Here is a 20,508-nt window from a genome sequence, read left to right as displayed (position 1 = left end):
GACACAGACACATTTTTTAAACCAATGCCAATCCAGCATCCGTCAAGGTCAAAAAACATGTTAACAATGTCATAATTAGAGGACCACAGAGTGCTTGATTGTAGAATGTTTTTTTAAATTCAAAATCATTAATTCTAATTAAAGTTTTATTTCGAATTTGGATTTAATTTAAAATGAAACTGCATTGCTTTGGGTTTAAATAAAATATTTTTCTCTATACATTACCCATGATATCATATACACAGCTCTGGGCATATTTCGAGGAAACATTATATTGATAACATGATATTAATTAGGGCTGGCTATTGACAATTTTCACGATTTACACTCAATGAAGTTTTTTATTATAATAAAGTTATAATACTACTTTTACAATAACATAATTATATTTCTACTCCAGTTCGTTTTTTGAAATATAAACCTTGACGGATTTATTCAAACATAAATATTGAAAAACAGCAAAAATGATAATGAATATGTTATATGGTGCATATATTAAGCGAAATGCTCGTCGCTAGAGTAAATTTTTCTAGCTGACTAATGAGTTTATATTCACTGAATACGTTTTTATCTGAGGTAAATGTGACATTATGTGAAATTGTTTACAAGCTGTTATATTGATGTCTTTCCACGGTTAAAACACTGACTGAGCGATTACATGAGAAAGTTGTACTCTTTTAACATCCCTTCGGAGGTTTAATTCATGTTTTTTTTGTGCTGTAACTGATAGTAAAGCGGAGAAGATGATCAGTTCATGTTCGCTTCTGTTGAACAGAGGTGCTACAGTGCTACACTCCACATTAAACATTGCCAAAAAGTTTTTTTATTGTTTGAATATTGCAATAAAATGGACATAATTTGAAATTTAGAGACTTTGTTTTATATCAAAAGTAACAAAGCTTACTGCGATTTTTGAGACATGATATATAATGTTCCGTTCATTAACTGAAATCAGCCTAGACTAATCGATTCTTGGGATTTAAGAATTAATATTGTTTCGTAAAAATAAGAATTGACTAAAATTGGGAAATCAGTATTTTTTCAAATTGGTTTATAGGTAAATTCTGTTTCTGGTAAATGGTTTTTAAAATAAATCTGCATTTATTTGATCAAAGATGAATTTTTAGTAGCTATTACTTTAGTCTTCAGTGACACATGACACGCTACTTAATAATTTTGACAATGATACAAGATTGTTTTATGAATAGAATGTTTAAAATAACATCATTTATTTGAAAAAGAATTATTTAGCAACATTTTGCAACAAGTTTTGCAACATACTGGCTAAATATCAGTATTATTTAAAAAAAATCCTACTGGCCCTAACCTTTTGAACTGTATTGTACGTATCTTTTTATTTTTATTATTAATTCTATGGATCATGGCAGAAGAGCACACCATTTCCCACGCTATAACAGCACACTATGATTTACTCAATAACTAAAATAAGCAATATATATATAAATATAACTAAAAATATATCTAAAACTAATTGTTATATAATATATATAACAATTAGTTTTAGATATATTTTTAGTTATATTTATATATATATATATATATATATATATATTGCTTATTTTGTATATAATTATTGTGTGGACATTTGTAATTCTGTATGGCAAAATGATCTGATGTGATGCCTGTGTTTAACAGTTTTAACAGAACTGTACTTACAACATAATTAATAAACAGACACAATTAGCCAAAATTAATTATTTTTTACAGAAAATTAACATCCTGAGTGGCGTGGTCAGTTCAATTCAAATTCAATTCAAAAACTCATTAAAAAGAAGTCTGTTTTCTCTTTGGGAATATAACCTCTAAAAGAAAAACAAATATTCACTGTAGAAACAGATCAGGGATTTGACTTAAAAGCCATGCTTTTTGTTTCTTTACATGGGGACTGGAGATTTTTAGCCACAGGCATCAATCAGCAAGAGAATGAGTCAAAAGGAGAATTATAAAGTAAGACATTACTTCTACAACACGGTAACCTCAAATGATCCCCCCAAAAACCAACACAACGACAGATGTCCAAAGCCACAAGAAAAAAAAGAAGTTTCGAGAGTTACCCGGCCCAGCTCCTTGTCCTCCAGGGCCAAGACCCCTGTGCTCTCTGTGAAGAGCTTCACTTTGACCGCTGGCAGAGGGTGTGTGGTGGTGAAGTCTCCTTGGGTTCCCCAACTGAGAACACACATATTCACAAACATCATTGATTTTCCTTGATTTTAGGCTTCTATTTACTTTCCACATCATTTTCATCCATCTCACACACTATGGCCTTACTTCAAGAGACTCTTGCGCCTCCCTCCTTTGTAGGGAGATGTATGGGAATGCAAACATATGGCTTTCTCCAGGTATCATAGATCTCCTTGACACTCGGCCGCTCTTTATTACTTTATCACTGCGTAAGCGCTGCGCACAGGGACATCTCGCAACCCTTGTTTTCATTGTATTACTTTGATCAGCGAGAAAAACAATCTCCGCAGTGCTATTCGGCTACACGGCAGGGCTGATGAAATCGTTCGCTAACAAATCATTTGATAAGGTCGTAAAAATCTAATACTGAATGTCAAGTGCATGAGAGACAGACCAGTGGGTAAAGTGTATCTCTATCGTCTGACGTTTTGTACATAAACGTTTTCAGCCGAGGATATTCTCTGGTGATTACTGGTACCAGATTCTCTGACACAACAGACAAGTCTGACATTTGGAAAATAAATAAATAAACAAATAACCTAAAGAAGATTTCCAAAGTGCACATTCGCAGTCCACTATTATTTACGCTTTTTGTACCCATTCATTATCACAGTCCAGTGGCGTGTCGCAGACCTGAGGAAAAGTGCTTTTGTTTTGTACTGCGCCTGCTGCGTCCATATTACGGCAGCAAACTTCCTTGACAATTACACTGCAGTGGTGTAGTGGAGGGTATACGCAGGTATACGGCGTATACCCACTTCTTTATCAGGCGGATTTGCGTATACCCACTTCTAAATCCCCTCTAATGTGCACTATTAGTGTCCTGCATTAGCCAAATTCATGAGAGTCCACAACATCCAGTCATATGTGAATAAATGCAAATATTCACTAAGAACACCCAATAAAGACAGTGATGCTGCAGTCAGGACCGTGGCGTCGGCTTGCTTTTTGATTGCGCCAGCTCCATCTCCCGCACCCCAGTAGTGTAGCGCGGGGCACAAACTGACGCGGGGTTAGTTTTAACACTTGTGGTTTAAATATTTCCACACATGCTAGCTTAACCAAATTTCCTACTTGCCATAGCAGCATATGGAGAGAAAAAAGCGCGCCAAAATTTAAAAGCCTTTTGAAGATATCGCTGAATATTTATTTTATCATAGTAAAAGTAAATTTCTGGCTAAAGTACTGTTGTGCTCCCGGTTGTTTAATGTTCGTGGAGGCGTGAAGGACAAAACACAACAACGTTATTCCGTTTCAGGAACTTTACTTTGTAAAATATGACTTACAACAGCGGGATTAATGCTCTTGCCCAGTGCAAATGGGTTTCCATCAGCATCGGCGCCTGCGAGCATACTGGCGTCTGGCTAATATAAACAAAACAGCGAACTAATCCCTACGTGATTACGTAACAGTATCTGATTGGACAACACAGAACTCACCATTTACACATACAAAACGACTGTAATTTAACTTGCATTTAATAAACGAACACTATAACAGTACACTTTTCAATTCAGTTTTAAGTATTCATTTAAAATGAGACAAATATGCTATTATTTTAATCTCCAATTCGTTATTTATCAGTTTCGCAAACCACCAGAAGACACTAACCCCCATTATATTCCAGTGGCGCAGATGGGGAACGTTTTAACACTGTGTGACAATATGCCCCGCTGTTATTAATCTATGCTATTCTATGACATTAGCGATGTAATTTACACTAATTACTTTTATGGATTTGTATGAGAAACCACAAGAAACAGGTGAATAAAGGCTGACAATCAATGTTTAATGTTCAGATGTTATTATTTCAAGAAATGTAAAGCATTTTGGCTGGTTTATGTGTGTGGTGTTCTATGAGAGTTGTGTGTGGAGGGAGGGGAGTGTTTTTCTGAATGTCTAAATGTGTTTCATCAATTTGTCCACATTATTTTGAACTACTGTACAGCTGTGTGTTGCGATCAGGGCCGTTCAAAGCATGGTTGCGAATGTGTTCATTGTCAAACGCAAAATTTGACTTTTTTTAAACGTCATTACTCTATTTGAAAAAGTTAACATGTATTTTATTGACAAAATATTTGAGTTTGTTGTGTATATTTTTTTCATTCGATCAGATTTTAAGCTGTCATATGGTCGTGTTACAATGTGCCCCTCAAATGTTACAATGTACCCCACCTACGGGGCATGTTGTCACATTTCACTTCCTTTCTTTTTAGGTAAATAATGAAAAACGTATACACTGTAAATATGAAACAAAGCCACATATTTTTACTAGACCAGTGTGAAAGTAATGTGGACAAAAATTGTACTCTGAGCCCACGTGGTTTACATAAGGGGGGGGGGGGGCGTGGTGTTTATAAAATAAAGCGTATACCCACTTCTCCAGGCACCACTACACCACTGGGAATGGGAGTGTAGTTCCTAATCTTATCGGCCTAGAAAATTGCAGCTTTACATATTCCGCCGGTCTTAGTACACGATATAACTACAGAAGAGTCAAGTTTTAAATAGGACATATATCAAAACTCGTTGGTCATTTTTGAACGCGATGCTATATTGGTCTCATAGGATTCAATGATCTATGCTAAGCTATGCTAAAAGTGATATCGCCAGAACAGGAGAACGGCTGAATGGATTTCAAAACGGTAAAACTCAACTTATTAACTGGGGGGGGGAGTTGGAGAATGAGCCTATTTCCCAAAAAAGTGGAGTGTTCCTTTAAATGTGACAGTTACAATGCTGTCTATGCAGGTTCAGAAAGCTCGTGGAAGTCATCAAAAATTTTCATAATTTGTGTTACAAAGATGAATCAAGGTCTTATTGGTTTGGATTTTCCCAGATGTTCCCAATTTACAGTGTTCATGCTACACTTTAGTATGTCAATGAGGCTATAGAGACTAGGGTTACCACTTTTAATACCCAAAAATAAGGGACGCATTCGGGGGGTCATCTCAAAAATGCTGCAATAAAAAGGTTTCATATGAGTTGTGCATATAATATGGGACGTCCTGAATAAGAACTGATCATTGTTTTTTTATACTTTTTAGAAATGGGGTCTATATACCCCGTTAAAATGTAATAATGTCCCATATCTCAAAAATGCTGCAGTAAAAAGGTTTCATATGAGTTGTGCATATAATATGGGCCGTCCTGAATAAGAACTGATCATTGTTTTTTGTTTTGTTTTTTTACTTACTCTAAAGTCTAATAATGTCCCATTTCTCAGAAAAGAACCGTCAAGTACACCAATAAATAAAACGGATATTAAAGCAGAAATGCAAATAAATAAGTAAGTAAAAATTCACGAGCATTTTGTAGTATTATCTCTCAGTCCTGGGCGTCTAAATGAAAAGCGCTCTGCAAGCGCGTTCTCTCTGTACTGTTCCTGAAACTACCGTAATCACTGTAATATGCGCGCACACTTAAAATCAATCGCGGCTGGCTTGACCGTGTTTTTCTGAACCGCGGCTGGCTTTACCGCAGAGATTATTTGCATGAGACGCAGCTTTAAAAAAAATTATAAAAAACACGGGACAAAACCCGTCCCGTATTGATTCAAAACGGGACGCGCAATTTCATTCTCAAATACGGGACGATTCCGTATTTTAAGGGACGGGTGGCAACCCATTTAGAGACAGTTCCTTCGACTAAAACGTTTTTAGCATTATGTACTGTATTATTTTTTCATTATAATTATTCTGTAAAAGCAATTCCCTAATTCCTTAAAGAAAACAGCCCTGTTACAGTCTCTCTATGCTTTCCTCCTCTTTATGGCCACTAATCCATATGTATGCAGTATAGAGCCTTCATAAAGGGAGAAATATAATAACTGTGCAGCTTTGCTGTCTTAAACTTGTGTATAGAAGATCACACCGTAGCAGGGCTCAGCGAGAGTAAGAGAACACTATAACTCACAGACGTGTTTTAAACGATCAGTATTGATATTATAAATAATAAATGCACAAAATCTCAGAACGATATGATGCAACGGTATAGAAACGTTTACCTTAAAAAACACAGATACACTCTCTCCTGCACACACACTCACACATACAGGGTGAGGGGTAGATTTGGCCTAGTAAAACCGAGACACGTGACATGATCTGCTGCCGTGGAAACAGGCTGCACGTTTCAGAGGCAGCAGTCAAATGAGAAGGGGAAGAGTGAAAAAGAGATGGCAAGGAAAAGAGGGCAAAAGGGAAAGCTAGCGCAAGAGGGAAAAAATCTGCTATGTGTGTGGTGGGAAGTGTGATTTATCACATGGAGAAGTGACAAATGCAGATTGAGCGACGGGTGAGCACAATCTTCAATCTGTTTGATGAACACCAGGGGGCGATAAACATATCATAACGACCGGGAGGTTGAGGGTGGATCGAGACCATTAGCAAAAACTCTTTTATTTGCAACAAACGTGTGATTAATATATGGTAATTTGCATGTGGAAATACAAGCTTGAGGAAAATTTGTTGGCCAAATGTTTGCCACTATATTTTTCTAAGGGCCTACAAGGGGTATTAAATATTTTATAACACAAAGGCAGGAATTCATGAAGAATGAATTGCACCCGTTGATGATTTTCACACTGTCTGCACTAAAAGAATTATGGAAATTACTGTATGTAATGACGCAAATGCATTCAAAAATCTATGCTGATGCAATATTACTTTCTGCAGACAGCAACAGTGTAATTATGCAATCTATAAATGCAAGTCTTAAATAGCATGGGTATATTTGCAGCAATAGGCAAACATACATAGCATGGGTCAAACGTATCTATTTTTCTTTTATGCTAAAAATCATTAGGATATTAAGAAAAGATCATGTTCCATGAATATATTTTGTAGATTTCCTACTGTAAATATATCAAAACTTAAATTTTAATGTGTAGTATGCACTGCTGAGAACCTTTTTTTTGGACAACTTTAAAGGCAATTTTCTCAATATTTTGATTTTTTTGCACCTTCAGATTCCAGATTTTCAAATAGTTTGATCTTGGCTAAATATTGTCCTATCCTAACAAACCATATCAATGAAAAGCATTCAGGCGATGTATACAATAATTACAAAGACGTAATTTAAATACACTGGAGCACTATTTTGAATTTAGCACCTGGTTGGAAGATGATTATTGAATTAATCGAAAATAATAGCAAAGTCTTATGTTAATGAATGAAAGCTGTTTAGTTTCTGGTTTCCATGGATACGGATGGGTTAGCATTCGAACACTGCTAACGGCGAGTGTCAGCAAGGTTGCTGACATTGCACAAGGCCATGCATGGCTGAACTGTGTGTGTATGCTGTGAAGGCGCCTTTGGGACAGCGCAAGATATGTTTATTCTTGAACAGCTGACTGAATCGCATTTTCGAAGTACATCTGAATGTCAAATTTCATTTTCTCGTCGATTCTGCTGTCTCTTTCGCTATCTCATCCTCCTCTTAATCTCTCTCCTTCAGCATGTCTGTTTGATGTGACACATTCTCGTGTGTCCATTAGCGCTGTTATGCTTTGCCAAAATGAGCCAATTCTCTCTGTTTCCAACCGGCGGTGACAGCATGAATACATGAATATAGACTGAGTTCTATGACTCATAATCATAAGGCTTTTATAAGAGATAAGTGCTTTACAGTTGAACGAAGAAAAGAGAGAGCGGGAGGAAAAATTTAAGTCACAAAAAGAGGAAAAGAATGGAACAGGATCATGGAGAGTGAATAAAGAGGAGTAGAGGAGCTTTGATATGGGAAAGGAGCTGTGCGATATACTGAATATTCACAATAAATGTACAATTTTTAAACAGTATATTGTGTTTTAGAAAAGTGTTAAAGGGAACCCTGGGTAGACTTGTATAGCTTAATCTAATGTAAATTTTGTGTTTTACTGAAATATGTAGTAAAAAACCCATGAAAGATTTATGCTATTTAAAAAAATGCACATCGTTTTATACATATTTTGGACTATCAGGGGGGCACCATTATTTCGATGACGTAAAATGGTTGCACTCAGACTGACTGCATCAATGAGCAATTAAAGATGTATTTATTATTTTAAGTAAAACGACTGAACAATCAAATACAGTCAATATTAATATGATTGAAAGATTTATCACTGTTGACCAGTAGGTGTTGCTGTTACGAAACTGATGTGGTGTGGTCAGTGTTGGGTGTCAATAGCACAAATAAAGTTTGGTGTCAAAATGTCAAAGCTTTGCAGAGATACAGCCTCAGAGTCATTTTGGCATCATGCCTTATATTTGTTGTGGCACTGAACAAATGCGGTTTCTACTATCGACATGAAATCCATAACTTTTTGTCAGCACAGTCTGAAGATGATCTGACTTGATTTTGGTAAAAACAGAAGAACGGTCTAGAACAAGTTCTGAAAAGTAGATTTTCAAATTATCAATGGTTAAAAAAACACAAACAAAGATTGGTGTCATTATGTCAAGAGATACAGCCTCAGTCACAGTTTTGGCATCATTCCAGCAAATTGGTTGACGTGTTAAACAATAACAGTTTTGTATATCGACACAAAATCCATAATTTTTGGTCAGTATGGTCAGAAGATGATCTGAGCCAAATTTGGTGAAAATCGGACCAACAGTCTAGGAGGAGTTAAAAAAAATGTCCTCAACATAAATCAAAATGGCGGACAGGAAGTTTGGTTGACTATCATCTCATTACAATAGGCTAATACAGGGGTCTGAGCGGGCCACATAATTTTCTTTTGTTTAATGGGGGGCCGGGTCGGTTTATAAAAGAAAATTCCATGGGCCAGACTGACTACTACTACTATTATTATTATTATTATTATTATTATTATTATTAATTTTATTATGATTTTACCTGTATTTATTATACCTTTTAATGCTAGAATAGTTTATTATTTTTTTATGCACCAGACAGACAAATGATAATTTCTTTTCAAAAGATATACAGGTGCTTCTCAGTAAATTAGAATGCTAGAATGGAAAAGTTCATTTATTTCAGTAATTCAACTCAAATTGTGAAACTTGTGTATTAAATACATTTAATGCACGCAGCGTGAAGTAGTTTAAGTCTTTGGTTCTTTTAATTTTGATGATTTGGGTCACATTTAACAAAAACCCACCAATTCGCTATCTCAACAATTTAGAATATGGTGACATGCCAATCAGCTAATCAACTCAAAACACCTGATCCATCAACATGGTCTCTCAGTTTGGTTCACTAGGCTACACAATCATGGGGAAGACTGCTGATCTGACAGTTGTCCAGAAGACGATCATTGACACCCTTCACAAGTAGGATAAGCCACAAACATTGATTGCCAAAGAAGCTGGCTGTTCACAGAGTGCTGCATCCAAGCATGTTAACAGAAAGTTGAGTGGGAAAAAAAAGTGTGATGCACAACCAACCGAGAGAACCGCAGCCTTGACAGGCTTGTCAAGCAAAACTGATTCAAGAATTTGGGTGAACTTCACAAGGAGTGGACTGAGGCTGGGGTCAAGGCATCAAGAGCCTCTTGTTAAGCCATTCCTGAACCACAGACAACATCAGAGGCATCTGGGCTAAGGAGAAAAAGAGATTGACTATTGCCCAGTGGTCCAAAGTCTTCTTTTCAGATGAGAGCAAGTTTTGTATTTTATTTGGAAATCAAGGTCCTAGAGTCTGGAGGAAGTGTGGAGAAGCTCATAGCTCAAGTTGCTTGAAGTCCACTGTTAAGTTTCTACAGTCTGTGATGATTTGGGGTGCAATGTCATCTACTGGTGTTGGTCCACTGTATTTTTTGAATCACACGTCAAATTCCGCCTTCAGCATTTTCAGCGCTTCCACAGACTTTTCAACTGGTTCTCAGCTGAAAAACTTGGTAACTGGGAGATGAGTGAAGTCTTGCTTTTGCACTTGTCCCATAAGCAGTGCTAGTTTCACCTGAAATGCTATTGAGCCATTTTGTCATCGCTCTGATTTTTCTTGCTGGCTCGCGCATCACCTGTTCGATCGCGATGACACATTAATGTTGAATGTACCATTCTGTTGGTGAATTTAACAAATAACTAGGCTATGTTAATAACTAAGGGAAATTTTAGTTTGAAAGCCAACCTTTATTATCAAATACCGACATGATATAAGTAAAACATATTTAAAATTACATTTTCAAAATATGTCTCTGGCATTGTTCAGAGGGCCGGTCCAAATGTAGGGGCGGGCCACATTCGGCCCCCGGGCCTCAGTTTGGGGAACCCTGGGCTAATACATTGAAAAGTTATTAGCACTTTTGCAAATTTCATTATAACTTTTGAGTCCCATTAGGACATGATGCCAAAGACGCATAGCGAGTTTTGTAACGATACAGCAATGCGTTCATAAAATATAGCATTTTATGACAAAATTCAAACTGGCCGATACCCAAAACGGCTAATATGGGAAAATTTGACTCGGCATGCTCCACCAAATCTAAAGAGACTAGTTTTTGCTCTTCGTAGAATTCGTCCACACGTTATTCGAGAACGGTTTGACTAATCAACTTGAATTACATAACTTTTTGCCAGCAAGGTCTAAAGATGGTCTGAGCCAAATTAGGTGAAAATCAGACAAACCGTCTAGGACAAGTTTTTTGAACTATTGAAAATAATGGGGAAAAAAATAAACCTTGCGGTTTTTACATTTTGGTGTTCATTTGACTCGGCATGAGCCAAGGATTCAGATGAAAAAAGAATTTTATTACGGTTCAAAAGTTATTAGCATAAACATGAGTGAAACTTTGGACAAGTGGTGGCGCTATAGAGTTTGAGTTAGAGACTCCAAACTTGCTATGGATAATGTTGAGACTATCGTCTATCAGTGTGCCAAATTTTGCCATAAACTCAGAAGCGGAGGAAACTGAAGAAAAACGGATACAAGAGGTTTATTTAGTTTTTTGCTTTATATTGATTTGTTTGCTATATTGCCCAGCCCTAGAAGGAGAGCATAGAAAGCATAAAGGGATAAAACACAGGAAATGTCCTTGAATAGGATGCTTCATTGTTGGTTTTCCTCATTTTGTGGGGCAAGAAGGTGACCTTGCATGTGAAACAGATTTTACTCCCGTCAAAGGCATGCTACATAGTGTGTATGTGTGTGTGCACGTTCTCAAACATACACACACATGTGAAGGTTGGTGTGTGTGTGTGTGTGTGTGTGTGTGTGTGTGTGTGTGTGTGTGTGATGATAGAATCTAAATGCTAATTCTCACGTGACGTCATTATTCTTCGGGAGAGCTGGAGGCTCTCTGTCTCTCTCGCTTTCCCTTCACCCCCTTCCGCTGGGATACGCACTCCTAATCAGTTTCTCCACAGCTGATTACTTTTCTGAGGGGACATGGAGGCTGTGTCTCATATTCACTGATTCTTTCTCGCTCTCTCTCTCTTTCTTGCTCTACCATGCTCCCTCTCGCTCTTTAGCTCGTTATAAATTGGCATCTGATCCAATGATGGAACGTAGGGCCCAAAAATAGCACCTTGTCATGTGCTCATCCCTTGAGTAACTGCCTTTGGCCAAATAAGAGAGTTCTAGTTGGAGGACACAGTACCTGAAACTGCACTGCCGTTAGAAAACTGTCCCACATTTTGAATGTAATACATGCTGAGAATGCATTAGATTCCATATCCGATCCATAGGTAATCTACAGAGCCTATAACTAAAGTGTAGCTTGTTATTAGCAATAGAATGGTTTCATTAATGGGAAGTATGAATTCTGAGTAAACATTAGGTAAAATAAGTATTTGTATGCATTTTTATTTGTATAGAAATTTATACACAGCTCTATATGTATGTATTAAATAAATGGAGCCTTAGTGAGCATAAGAAATTTCTATGGAAGCCCGTTTCCACCACTGAATAAAAAAATGTAAAAAGTAATTGTGACTTTTTATCTTAGAATTCTGACCTTTCTTCTCACAATTGCGAGTGATTTGCGTGATACAAAATCGCACTTGACATTCTTCTCAGAGTTGTGAGATATAAACTTGCAACTGCGAGTTATAAAGTCAGAATTGCAGGATATAAACTCGCAGTTCTGACTTTTTTCCTCAGAAATGCGTGATATAAACTCTGAGTTACGAGTTATAAAGTCATTTTTGGCTGATACAAACTAGCAATTAAGAGAAAAAAATTTGAATTGTGAGATTTAAACTATTCGCAATTCTAAGAAAGTCGCAATTCTGAGGAATAAAGGAAGAATTGTGGGATATAGAGTCATATATGCGAGTTGTAAAGTCAGCATTGCGTAAAATAAACTTGCAATTGCAAGATTTAAACTTTTCTGATTCACAATTCAGACTTTTTTCTCAGAATTACGAGTTTATATCTTGCAGTTCTGACTTTATTACTCGCAGTTGCGAGTTTATATCTCACAATTCTGATAAAAAAGTCAGAAATGCAAGATATAAACTCTCATTTGCGAGAAAAAAGTCAGAATTGCGAAAATTATCTTGTGTGAGTTTTTATCTCACAACTCTGACTTTATAACTTGAGTTACTGAGTAAAAAGTCAGAACTGTGAAATGTAAACTTGCAATTGCTTGGAAAAAAGTCAAAATTGTGAGATTTTTTAATCAGTGGTCAAAACAGACATCTATAGACTTCTTTCAAAACCATTAAAAAATCTTACCAACCCCAAACCTGAATGGTAGTGTAGATGTTAATTTGGATCATCAAAATCATTTGAATCTTAACACTGATTCCAAAGGAGCCATTAAAAAGTATTTACAGTACAAAAGTAAGAGAAGAAACAAAAGAAAGTGGCCTACGTGGGTTTGGAGGCCTCAGCCTGATCCGTCTGTAGCTTTTCTCCACCTTCCACCTCCATTGTGCAGTACACAATGCGATTAGGAGCCAGCGACTTCAACCCCTGAACTTCCATAATCACCACCTACATAAAAGAAACATTTGGTTGTGTTTTATATGCAGGTATAATATGCTTTGTAATGCTCAAATGAGAAAATAAACATTCCCTGAGATGCTGTTTTAAAAACTCTTATTTAATTAGCAACCAATCTGGATCCACTCAACTTTTTGCACACATTGTCAACTTTTATTAGTATTTAACTTTCTTGTTCTTGACACTCATTGAATAAGCACTGTTTACGTCTGGACTGAAAATCAATCCACACACCCAGTGCTCCTATAAAATCCAGCAGCTCGTAGCTCCCCAAAACAAAATAGACTCCAAAGACACAAGCCAGACTATCAAATCCATAAAACACTGCTCTGTCAGCCTCTGTGACTACTAAAGCCATGCCACGTTATAATCAACTGCCCTGAAAACGAGCTAGCTCAAGATAGTATAATTATAGCAAAACCTCAGACTTGAGAAGGGGAGATTTCTCAGAGGCATTCGATATTCTCGGGAATCATTTATCAAAAATGCAGTATAACCTTTTTTAATATGCTGCAGCTCTTTCTGTCTGCAGTCTACCTATAATTTATGCGACAGCAAGGGCTGGAAACTCGGTAAAGATTAAATCGCATAGACGCATGTGTTAAACTAACGCTGCAGCTGCTAATGTCGCTAAATTTATCATTACACCTCATTTAAATTCTCTATCAAATCTAAAGAGTGTCCATTAATTCCAAATGATGAGAGGCAAACCCTTAGACTCCCAAAAGATATTTACAAATGTGGTAGTAAGCGCTATTTGAGACTGTCCTAACAAGCTATAGACTATTTTTACAAAGTTTGGTTCAAATCAGCACATTTCAAAAGTTCAAAGGATACAACTACAGCTAAAACCTAAAAATACTTGGCAAAGTCTATGGAACTAGCACCAAAAATGCACCAGGAATAGCTCATCCAAAAGTTAAAATGTACTTATCCTCAGACCAGCCAAAATGTAGATGAGTTTGTTTCTTCATCAAAACAGATTTAGAGGAATTTAGCATTACATCACTTGCTCACCAATGGATCATCTGCGGTGAATGGGTGCCATCAGAATGAGAGTCCAAACAGCTGATAAAAACATCACAATAATCCACATGGCTTCAGTCCTTCAATTAATGTCTTGTGAAGTAATAATCTCTGTGTTTGTAAGAAACAAATCCATTAATTAATAGATTGGAGTCGTGTGGATTACTTGTAGATTATTGTGGTGTTTTTATCAGCTGTTTGGACTCTCATTCTGATGGCACCCATTTACTACAAAGGACCCATTGGTGAGCAAGTGATGTAATGCTAAATTTCTCAAAATAATTTTTTGGAGAACTATTTCTCCTATTACACTTTCTGCATCTGCCATTGTCTCACAAATTTGGTTATATGTTTAACACTTAAAGGGTTAGTTCACCCAAAAATGAAAATTAGCCCAATATTTTACCCACCCTCAAGCCATAGATGTATATGACTTCCTTCTTTCAGATGAATCCCATCAGAGTTATATTAATATTATATTTATATTGTCCTGTCTCTTTCAAGCTTTATCATGGCAGTAGGCAGGTGTTTCTCTTCAATAGGTCGAAAGAAGTCCAATAAAGCGCATCCATAATAAAAAAAAGTGTCTCACATGGCTCTGGTGGGTTAATAAAGGCCTTCTGTAGCGAATCGATGTGTTTTTGTAAGAAAAATACATATATTTAAAACATAATAATCACATTAATCTAGCTTGCGCTCACTGTTGTACACAAAAGCTGGGCGAATGACATTGGACGCAGACATATTAAAGAAAAACACATGCCTATTGCCAAAAGCTTGAAAGAGCCAGGACTTTTTTTAATATAATTCCGACTGTATTCGTCTAAAAGAAGAAAGTCATATACGCCTAGGATGGCTTGAGGATGAGTAAATAATGGGCTAATTTTCATTTTTGAGTGAAATTACCCTTAAATGATTAATTGTATGCAAAACATCAAGTATCAGTAAGGCCTAGATGTCACAAACCTTCACCAAAAAGTCAAATGTATGGAAGCCTTGAGCAGGGCCACAACTAAAAATCACCCTCTCTCCCCTGGGCCCGATGAGACGGCATACTATGTGAACCCTGGCCTTGGGCACAAAACTAAACTACACTGCCTCAAGGCTAGAACAGTTCTTACCTCAAGTGTGAAAGACAGCACAACATCAGACTTGGACAGCTGGTTTTCATCTTCCTGTCCCATATCAATGATGGAGGTGTTGTGTCCCCTCTTTAGCTTCTGCAGTTTAAACTCTCCTCCCTTTGAAACGGGCATGCTCTCCAGGTTAGCCATCAGCTGGTTCACTGAACTCTTCAACTCCTCGATATACATAGCCTCCATCTCCTTTGACACAAACTTGGGGAATTTGCCAGCCTGAGGGGTCAAAGAAACAGCAAATTAAAACATTATAATATTTTTAATAAATGCAATTTACAGTTGCAAATATTTGCAATATATTAAAAAGATCACTGATGTTAACACTATTAGAAACTAGTATTTTGGAAAGCTTAAAGGGGTAGTTCACCCAAAAATTAAAATTATTTAAGTGTATATGACTTCTTCTTTCAAAAAAAAAAAAAAACAATCCCAAGTTATACTAAGAATTTCCTGGCTTTTTCAAGTTTTATAATGGCAGTGAATAGGTGCTGAGATTTTGAAGGCCAAAAAAATGCATTCATCAGTCTCTCGTTGGTGGAAGCTAGAGATTGCAGTTTATAAAGTTTTAAATATGGATATTTTTATTACACAAACATTGATTCACTTCAGAAGGTCTTTATTAACCACCCTGAGCCATGTGTAATACTTTTTATGATTGATGGATGCACTTTATTGGACTTCAAATTCTTAACACCTATTCACTGCCATTATAAAGCTTGGAAGAGGCAGACATTTCAATATAACTCTGACTGTAATCGTCTGAAAAAAAAAAAGCCATATACACCTAGGATGGCTTGAGGGTGAGTAAATCATGGGCTAATTTTCCTTTTTGGCTGAACTATCCCTTTAACTGGACTTAATTCAAAATGTCAACTTGATGACCAAAAAAATCTTCATTACAGAACAAGCCCTAATTGGCAAAATTATAATCAGTTGGTTCGAATTAAAAAGTGAATGTGGGTGCATAAGCGGAACTGGCTGAGTTGCAATAGAATGGACGCCAGTTCTGTTTACAGCATGTCTGGAGCATCTCTGTCCACGTGTATGCAAGTGATGTATGCAAATGATGAGACTTACCCGGGCAATCTGATCAGCCATCTGCAGACGCCCATCCAGTTCTCTCCTGATCTGAGCTGCTTGCTCGTCCAGATTATCCAACTGCAACCAGACACATACATGCACACAAAGTAATATTGGTTACTATCAGTCCTCACAACTAATACCAACCTATAAATCTCCAGAAGGCAGCTAATCAAGTCTGACCCCTGTTACAGCTTCCCTGCACCCCATATGTGACATAATTGGGGTCACCAGGGGTCAGATTGAAAAGGGAAATGGCTACACACATCCTGACAGCAAAAATGCAACTGTTCCTTATTGCTACATGTGATTAAAACTAATAAAAATAATTTTCTTAAAACCATCTTAAAACAATGAGAAATACTACCTTGGCAACTGACTAAAATAAGTTTAATTTGATCTAACTCAAAAATAAAAACCTAAATAACAAAAATGTCAAAAGCGCATAAAACTATTTCTATCATGACAACTATCAGAAGATTTAGCATGGTGATTGATAGGAAAATGTTAATGTATTTGGTCTTGATGGAATAGCTATGCTGCTGAATTGCTGCTGCTGTTGGTTATTGCTGTTATTGTAGATTATTGCTGCAAACCAAGTACAGGAACTTGCTATTGACAATACATGCGCTCATCCGGTGCTGTGAGTATTTAAGGGGATACACTGTAGTGTTTTCATGTACCTGTCAAGTTTGAAATTTTGGGCTTTTTGGTTTTTCATAAAGTGTTTTTTCAGACTAATGGAAAAAAAAACACTGTTTAAGCACTTTATCTATTTGTGTCAATATAGACTAAGTATTTTCTAAATTATGGAGTGACAAAAATGAGATATCCAAAATTCCCTCTGTAAAAACTTTTAGAATTTTGAAACTGACTTCACCCGGTGTTTAGATTTTTATACTAAAAAAGTATGCAAATTAGCGCATACTTCATTAAATAATGCTCCTTTTGCATATTTATAAAATCATTTGCATTTTCAAAAAATGTTTGCAATTATCACTATTTACCTGCACTGTCTTGCCTTAAGAAATAGTACTGCTGCATAAGTAGCATATATAATAACCCAAAGCAGATGTATACAAGTGGAGCTGGGGAAGTGGAGGGTGTCAGAGGAACTCTAAAAGTGCGCTGCGATACACTCAAGTGAATGCTAACCAGCCATTTAAATATAAAGCAGCAAGCTTATTGGTTGTGTATGCAACGTGAACATTTGCATTAACGACCCATCAGCCTGTGCCATCTACAGTTTAACGATAGAACATTGGCATTGAAAACACAAAATTAGAAGCTAACAATATTAATTAATGCTTTTTATATTTACTGTTAGTATTTAGTTTAACTACTAAAACAACACTGATGCTTGGATCATTTGTAAAATAAAAAAGTGAATGAAACTATTAAAAATCATTTTCATCAACTGAAACAAAGCTGAAATAAAACAATTTTACATTAGATGAAAATTAGAAATGTTGCTTTGAGAACTAACTGAAATAACTTCAAGATGAAGTACTAAAAATGACTACAACTAAAACTTTGACTAAGCGATTAAAGGAGTGGTAACACTTTACAATAAGGTTCCTTAGTTACATTAGTTAACTTCATTTGTTTACATGAACTAAGAATGAACAATACTTCTACAGCATTTATTAATCTTAATTTTATGTTATTTTTTTAGCATTTACTAATGCATTATTAAAATCACAAGTTGTGTTTGAACAAACAATGAACGACTGTATTATTAACTAACATTAACAAAGATGAATAAATACTGTAATGTATTGTTCATCAGTGTTAGTTAATACATTAACTAATGTTAAGAAACCTTATTGTAAAGTGTTACCTATTACAAAGAAAACAATTTTAATTCATACTTTTCATTTTTACAAACTGATCCATGTCAAAATGTGCATTTATATATATATTTCTTGTCCTCAAATCCAACAGAATTCTCTAACCCACACATCAATAAAAAATCTAATATATTCCATCTGTAACCAATTTTTTGCACTGCTCAAATATACAGCTCCTCATACATAAATATACGGCTATAAATCCAGTTCTAAAGCATAAACTATATCACACCCACAAGGACCCTGGGGAAGATGAAAACCCCCTACGGAGAGGAAAAATCTGATGTGTTGGAATAGGAAATAATCTCTTCACCCCCGATAACTCTGTTGCATGCGTGTGGGCGTGCGAGCGTGTCACTGTCTGTTTGTGTGTTATGACATCTGAAGCCTCCCCATCCAAAGCCATCACTTCCTGTCTATGTCACTCTCCTGCTCCTGTCCACACAGAATCCACGGGCGACAGCACCAAGGCAACCCTTGCCATGGCGACAGTCAGTCTGGAGTGGGAAACCCAGTCACATGGGGCAGAGTTGTGTCCTCATCCCCAGAGCCCTGTCTATCTTCTGCCCTGCTCTCCAGAGGCAGTGTTCTAATTAAGCATGGCTCAGCAAATAAAGGAAACCTATGTGTGCGCATTTGTGCCCCTGGAATAGAAGAAGTGCGTCAATTCTCCACCGTATTGTGTTTGACTAAAAGCTTTTGTTTAAATTATTGATCATAACCCCTTTGGTCTTCAAAAGTCTGCATATGGGTTTCTCTAAAGCTAAAAATGCCAGACTTGTCTTTGATGGCACATTGGGAGGACTAAAATGACCTAATGACCTGTTTCATGAGCGTATTGTTCTCCAGGCTGGCTCAAGGGAGAGTATTCACGGAAGGGTGTGCCATCATTTTTTGGAAACAGGCAACCTCTGCACTCGGTTTATGCAAAATTAGCATCTCTCTATGGTTCTCCAGCATTTTGTGCACATAGCTAACAAATAAGCTATTATAAATAATTTACAGGAGACATTGGCAAACACAACTGAAATGCTGGTCAGGAATCGCCCGGTAGATCCAAGTACAAACAAGGTGGTAAAGCTCAACTTCCTCATTTATTCTGCACGCTTCTGTTCTGTTCGGAGGTAAACGGCTCTTTCATCAAAAGCCGAGTCTTAATAATAGATGGCAAACACAACATGGAGGCTGGGCGTCTGTATGAGGTTCATCATTAGTTTATTTACCTCAGTTCTTCATGGCGTAAAGGCCATGTTATGGGCATGTGTTTAACATTAACTCAAACGGTGTGTGACATTTCACATCAAGGCATATTAAAGCAACAACCATGGGAAGTCATGCATTATATTGATTTTACACTAATAAAAGGGTGTTGGTAAAGCAGTAATCATTAACCTTGCTCAAAACACTGTAATGCACAGCCTCAAGTGGATTACTATTGTACAAAATTAGGGCCCTATGATTTTCACAATGTTGAAGTTAAAGGTTTACATACAGCTTGGTATCTGCAAAATGTCAATTATTTTACCAAAATAAGAGGGATCATACAAAATGCATGTTATTTTTTATTTAACACTGATTAAAATAAGCTATTTCACAACAGACGTTTACATATGGTCCACAATAGGAGGAAATAATAGTTGAATGTATAAAAACGACCCTGTTCAAAAGGTTACATACACTTGATTCTTAATACCGTGTTGTTGCCTGAATGATCCACAGCTGTTTTTTTGTTTTTTGTTTTGTTTAGTGATAGTTGTTCATGAGTCCCTTCTTTGTCCTGAACAGTTAAACTGCCTGCTGTTCTTCAGAAAAATCCTTCAGGTCCCACAAATTCTTTAGTTTTTCAGCATTTTTGTGTATTTCATTATATGGATTTTACACTAATAAAATGGTGTTGTTAAAACGGTAATCATTAATCTTGATTAAAACACTGTAATGCACAGCCTCAAGTGGATTACTTTTATACAAAATGTAGTGCCCTATGATTTCCTCGATGCGAAAAACGTGGATGGAAACACAGAATCCAGTCATAAAAATGGAATTTACTATGTAACACAGAATGTCACAGAATTTGCCAAATTTTGGATGAATAAGTCAAAAGAAGGTCAGTACACTTAATTCAAATGCAATATGGACTAGTGTCTATGAATATGAAGCAACAAAAATACAATTTAAATATAAATCCTGCATGTTCTGCGTGTCTCTGTGTGAACTACTAATAAATGACTACTAATAAAATTATTTAAAAACAAAATTAAGGAATATTTACCAGAAGAAAATATTTACCAGAAAAATGTAAAAACACAGAATTTCTGAAA

At 36.4% G+C, this 20,508-nt stretch overlaps 1 protein-coding gene across 7 annotated transcripts in view; it reads right to left on the bottom strand.

Moving 5' to 3' along the window:
- cadpsb (Ca2+-dependent activator protein for secretion b) overlaps nucleotides 1-20,508 on the bottom strand; it is a 106,390-nt gene that overhangs the window by 36,931 nt on the left and 48,951 nt on the right. For all 7 annotated transcript variants that reach the window (XM_073851876.1, XM_073851871.1, XM_073851870.1 and 4 more), the window contains exons 4-7: nucleotides 16,338-16,418; nucleotides 15,243-15,476; nucleotides 12,965-13,086; nucleotides 2,076-2,187 (exon numbers count right to left, since the gene is read on the bottom strand). In XM_073851876.1, coding sequence (XP_073707977.1) covers nucleotides 2,076-2,187; nucleotides 12,965-13,086; nucleotides 15,243-15,476; nucleotides 16,338-16,418 — 549 coding nt within the window. The remainder of the gene's footprint in view (nucleotides 1-2,075; nucleotides 2,188-12,964; nucleotides 13,087-15,242; nucleotides 15,477-16,337; nucleotides 16,419-20,508) is intronic.

Source organism: Garra rufa, chromosome 12 (assembly GCF_049309525.1).
Source record: "Garra rufa chromosome 12, GarRuf1.0, whole genome shotgun sequence".
Classification (NCBI taxonomy): Eukaryota; Metazoa; Chordata; class Actinopteri; order Cypriniformes; family Cyprinidae; genus Garra; species Garra rufa.
Note: the sequence above shows the minus strand (reverse complement) of the source record. Positions and strands in the feature narration are given on the sequence as shown.